The sequence below is a fragment of the Pomacea canaliculata genome, linkage group LG2 (genome assembly GCF_003073045.1).
Source record: "Pomacea canaliculata isolate SZHN2017 linkage group LG2, ASM307304v1, whole genome shotgun sequence".
Lineage (NCBI taxonomy): Eukaryota > Metazoa > Mollusca > Gastropoda > Architaenioglossa > Ampullariidae > Pomacea > Pomacea canaliculata.
Window position 1 is genome coordinate 19,116,550 of NC_037591.1, and position 4,335 is coordinate 19,120,884.

The 4,335-nt window shown below is 42.4% G+C and overlaps 1 protein-coding gene across 1 annotated transcript; it reads left to right on the forward strand.

Annotated features, from left to right (window-relative positions):
* The first annotated feature begins 3,094 nt into the window (after positions 1–3,094).
* On the forward strand, positions 3,095–4,120 carry LOC112556946. Its single transcript, XM_025226455.1, has 2 exons — positions 3,095–3,549; positions 3,718–4,120. The coding sequence occupies exons 1-2, from the start codon at positions 3,192–3,194 to the stop codon at positions 4,083–4,085; spliced, it is 726 nt and encodes a 241-aa protein (XP_025082240.1). The 5' UTR covers positions 3,095–3,191; the 3' UTR covers positions 4,086–4,120.
* The last annotated feature ends 215 nt before the right edge of the window (positions 4,121–4,335 follow it).

The window sequence follows — 4,335 nt, forward strand, 5'->3', positions numbered from 1 at the left end:
TTGTCTGAGCCTTCCACTTTTTGAAGGTGCTTGAAAGTTTTTCAAGTTATGAAAGAGGATTAAAAAAAAATTGGAGAGGTATATAAGAAACAAGATTTAATCAGCTTGTGCGCCGTGCCGGCCGCGTGTGACGTCACCTAAGCTCTCATGCGTGCGATGAAGCGACGACCGCGTCGACAGCCAGAGCTCTTTATTCACCAAGATTAAGTTAGTAGCGACAGTGTTAGTGATGAGGTGTCGAATCGAGAGAAAAACCAACAGGATGTTTTCTATCCGTAAAAAAGATTGAAATGGGCTTTCAACCGTTGACATTACACATTTATTCATGCGCAGGTTCGAAAATAAGGTGAGCACTGATAAGTAAAATATTTTTTTCTTGAAATACTAGCCAGTAGTTAAAGCACGCAAAATATTTGTTCCCTAACTGGTCTGAAACTGATTACTATGCATCTAAAACTGTTGAATAACAGTATAGTTTGTATATAGAATAAAAGTGATTGTGAAGGAAACAGGCAGGTAGAAAGGTAGAAAGTGTCTATCAAAGTAGTACTCAGTGGTATGTGCAAATGTAGGTACACACACACACAGCTACATGCTTATGTAAAAATGAAAGAGAAGAAGATAAAAGAGAGGAACAGAGAGATAGAGAGATAAAATAGCATAAACATCAAAGTAGTGACATCTGTAACAAGAAAAGAAGCCTAAGGGCCCAGGTAAGATCAGATCTTATATATTTGACACACCTGGGTGAACTGTTATAAAGAAGTAGCATCATACACTGAGTTGCGCTGCTTACAAAGTATATCTTGCACACCTTGCACAGGTTAAAGCAGATCTTGCACACCAGGCAAAGATAAAAACAACAAAATATTGTTCACACCTTGCAAACATTGAAGCAGTTGGGTACCTGTATGCTAGTCACTGAGCTTAATGAGAGTACAAATACGAGTTAAGAGGGAAACTATAGTGAGACAAGAGTACATCACGTGATTTTCTCATCCTCAGTATAAGTGGCTGAAGTCTGGCCAATACTAACTATGATATACAATTTGTCAATGATGAGGGGTAAGTCACATACTCTCAAAAATATAGGCTTTTACCTTCTACTTGTTTGACTTAAAAGAAAGATAAGTAAATGTTATTTCGTGTAGTCACACCAGTGTAAGTGGAATGCAGTGAACACATGAACTACTTGAATACAGCGACACCACAGACTAGCGGACCTCAAGTGACGACAGACTGTAAGTGTTTCTGTCTTCAGTCATTAACGGTGTGAGCAGTTAGAGACAGTGTGGTTAATAATAGCCAATGTAATCAGTATGAACAATAATTAGCAATGTGAACAGTATCGAAATATACAAAAATGTAACATTTGTACCTAATCACACACACACACACACGCGGTTTCTGTAGCTTTTATTTTTTACAGGGTGGGGTTGCTAGGCCCACACCCAACCCACCTCCTTCATCTGATCTTGGGATCGGAAGGTTACCCGAGTGGTTTCCAGGCGGAGTTGTCTGAAGTCCTGGCTTGAACTTATTCCGTTTTATGAAAATACTTCATGTATTTCGGTTCACACACTCACACAGCAGCTACGCTGACTTCTCCTCTTTGCGAATGTTGTCTGAGATCCAACGGTCCTTCATGTCCATGCGAGTGCCGACTTTCTGGCTCGCTTGTCCCCCAGAGCCTGTGCCTAAATTTAAAATAAATGTAATAAAAACTGCAAGCTCTACTGCATTCGAGTTGCGGCTTCAGGACGAAGTTTCGAACATTGTACTTTATTTTTACAAAGGGAAATAAATCGTACCTACTGGGATTTGCAGCACAATCGTCACTGCGACTACTCTGAGTGTTTTCTAGGAAAGGTGAACGACTGACCACCCATTTAAATGTAGAAAGTGCTCATTTACCCCTGGGGAAACTTGAAGTCGCTCACACAACTACATACTCATTCCATTCTCACGAGCTCATACTGTCTTCGCCGTCACAGGCTGAGGAAGCGAATCGTTCACAAGGTCAACCTTGACACTGAATATGGTTGTATACAAAATTTGTGTGTGAAGGTCCAGGAAATATTTGATTCTTGACATGTTCAAAGTTTTCTTGGAAATGCATTTGTTTGAGGCAGAAATGTGTTAGGACCGTGAAAAGTGTTGTCGATAGCAACACCTTTGAGTTTGTGGTACTGTACATCGATTGTTGATTGAGGTGAAGGTTGCCGATCTTCCGAGGTCGCTAAAGTCGAATTGAAATTTGGATGAATTAAGTTTTTCTGTTTGGCAAATCACGGCTCCAAAAATTAATGAAAGGGAAAGTAAGCTGCAATTACATGACTATGCTTCATACAGCAATGACATTAGACTACACTGCTAGAGAACAATAAAATCTCTGTTGTAAACAGGTCCATGATGCTCAGGTTTGACAGTTTCCATCTAGTTCAGTGCTGAGGAGAAGCAAAATGGGTTTCCTGTCTGCAACTTACTTTGTTGTATGAGAGGAAGCCATCTCTAGCCATGTCTGGACCTCAGCCACCTTCATCACAACAGGTGAGACAAAGAGGACATCATCTACTGGCGGGTATGTTGTGATGACAGCCACACAGCCTCTACTGACTAGTATTGCCGGAGTCTGTCAGTATCTGGTGGGGGAGTCGTGCAGCGAGCAGCATGTTGTATCACCTGTTGCTGCAGACAGTAAAGACACAACAGTCAGCAGGTGTATCACCCGGTCAGCCTCACCTCCTGCAGTATCACCTTGATGACGGTAAAGATGTGGAGAAGGCCGTCAACGACTTGTCACAGGCGGCGAGCGGAGGGTCGTTGTACGTCATCGCTGATGAAGTAGGGAGTGTGTACAGGTCAGTTGTACAGCGTGTGATGTGATGATAGACACACAGGTAGATGCTGTCTGCATTTACTGGATTACAACTATTTGGTGCTTAACAGGTGATGTTTCCTCAACAGTTGTGACACCTGATGGAGGTGTTGTGTTGTCAACATAGATTTGTTTTGAAGCATCGGCTGTTACACAGATTGTGTTGCAACACGTGTCATTATTGTGACATCACTTACTTGATGACATCATTGGTAACAATATTACACATGATACACAAACAGAATCACACATTAATAATAGTACACAGTGTAACGCGTGTAGCTACATCCTATGTTACAGATTTGGCTACAGAATGAACAACTTCCAGACTTTGTGTGAGTTGCTGCTGACACGAGTTCCTCGTCTCCATCTGTGGGCGGCAAGTTGTTTCAATGAAAGCGCACCCGCCGGCTGGCAAGTGGAATATTTAACCAGACCCCTCCGCTCTCCTCCGACCGTCGTCAGGGAAGTCGAGCAGGACGACAGGATCACTAGAGACAGTTATGTACTGCCGTACAGAGAGCGAGGTGTGCCCGACCACACAGACGGCCCGCCAGTCACACGACTGTATCACCGAGGTCAGGGTCACTCAGGTTTATTACCAGTTGACTGTGTGACGTGCGGTCGTGAGGTGGCCAGCTTCCTACACAGTCTCCGTGTTGGTGTTACAGGTAGGTGTGTGTATTGTGTAGTGTAACGTTGTTTACAGTTCAACACTTACCTATGTGATAAATAAGGAACAGGTGAGAAACAGTCTTGTAAATAAGACTGTTAGTGACATGTGTCTCTCAGTTTACGTGATGACGTCACGATGCTATTGTTTATATCCATGTTGACAGGGAGAAGCACAACAATATCTACAACATTGACCTCTACCAGTGGCGGCACAACACCACCGTGTCTACAGTGGAGAGACGTGCTGGTGTTGTACTGGCATGACGTTACTGATCAGTCGGGTGTGGTCACAGGACTGCAAGAAGCAGGTATCCCAGTGCGGGTGATGCAGGATGATGACATCGAGGACGTGGTCACGGCCCGCAATGACGTGGTGTGGGTGGCGAGTGGATATCGTGTTCGTGGTCTGGAGAGAAAAGTCATCGTCTGTCTGGACAACCGCGATTACGGTTTATTTACCTTTCCCCGACTTGAGCACATGTCCCGCTGTACGTCACAACTTGTGATTGTCTCCCTGAAGCTAGTGGAATGATACTGTTATATAATAATAATTATACAATAATGTTGCAAGATACTTTATTGTTAATAAATACTAGAAATTGTGTTTGTATTCAAAATATTATGAATCTAATTATTTCCTAATTTTTTATGTAAGTTTTCTTGTATTTTAATATCGAATAAAAAAATATTTAAAAATCTGTAAACATACATTCATGCAAACGTTATGACGTGTTCTCTCTCACACACACACACACACACAAATACACCATCACACAAACAAA

Excerpts from the sequence above, each read along its gene's own strand:
- LOC112556946 (XM_025226455.1), top strand. The coding sequence starts at position 3,192 with ATGAACAACTTCCAGACTTTGTGTGAGTTGCTGCTGACACGAGTTCCT. Across the intron at positions 3,550-3,717 it reads TCTCCGTGTTGGTGTTACAG|GGAGAAGCACAACAATATCT; the intron begins GTAGGTGTGTGT and ends CCATGTTGACAG.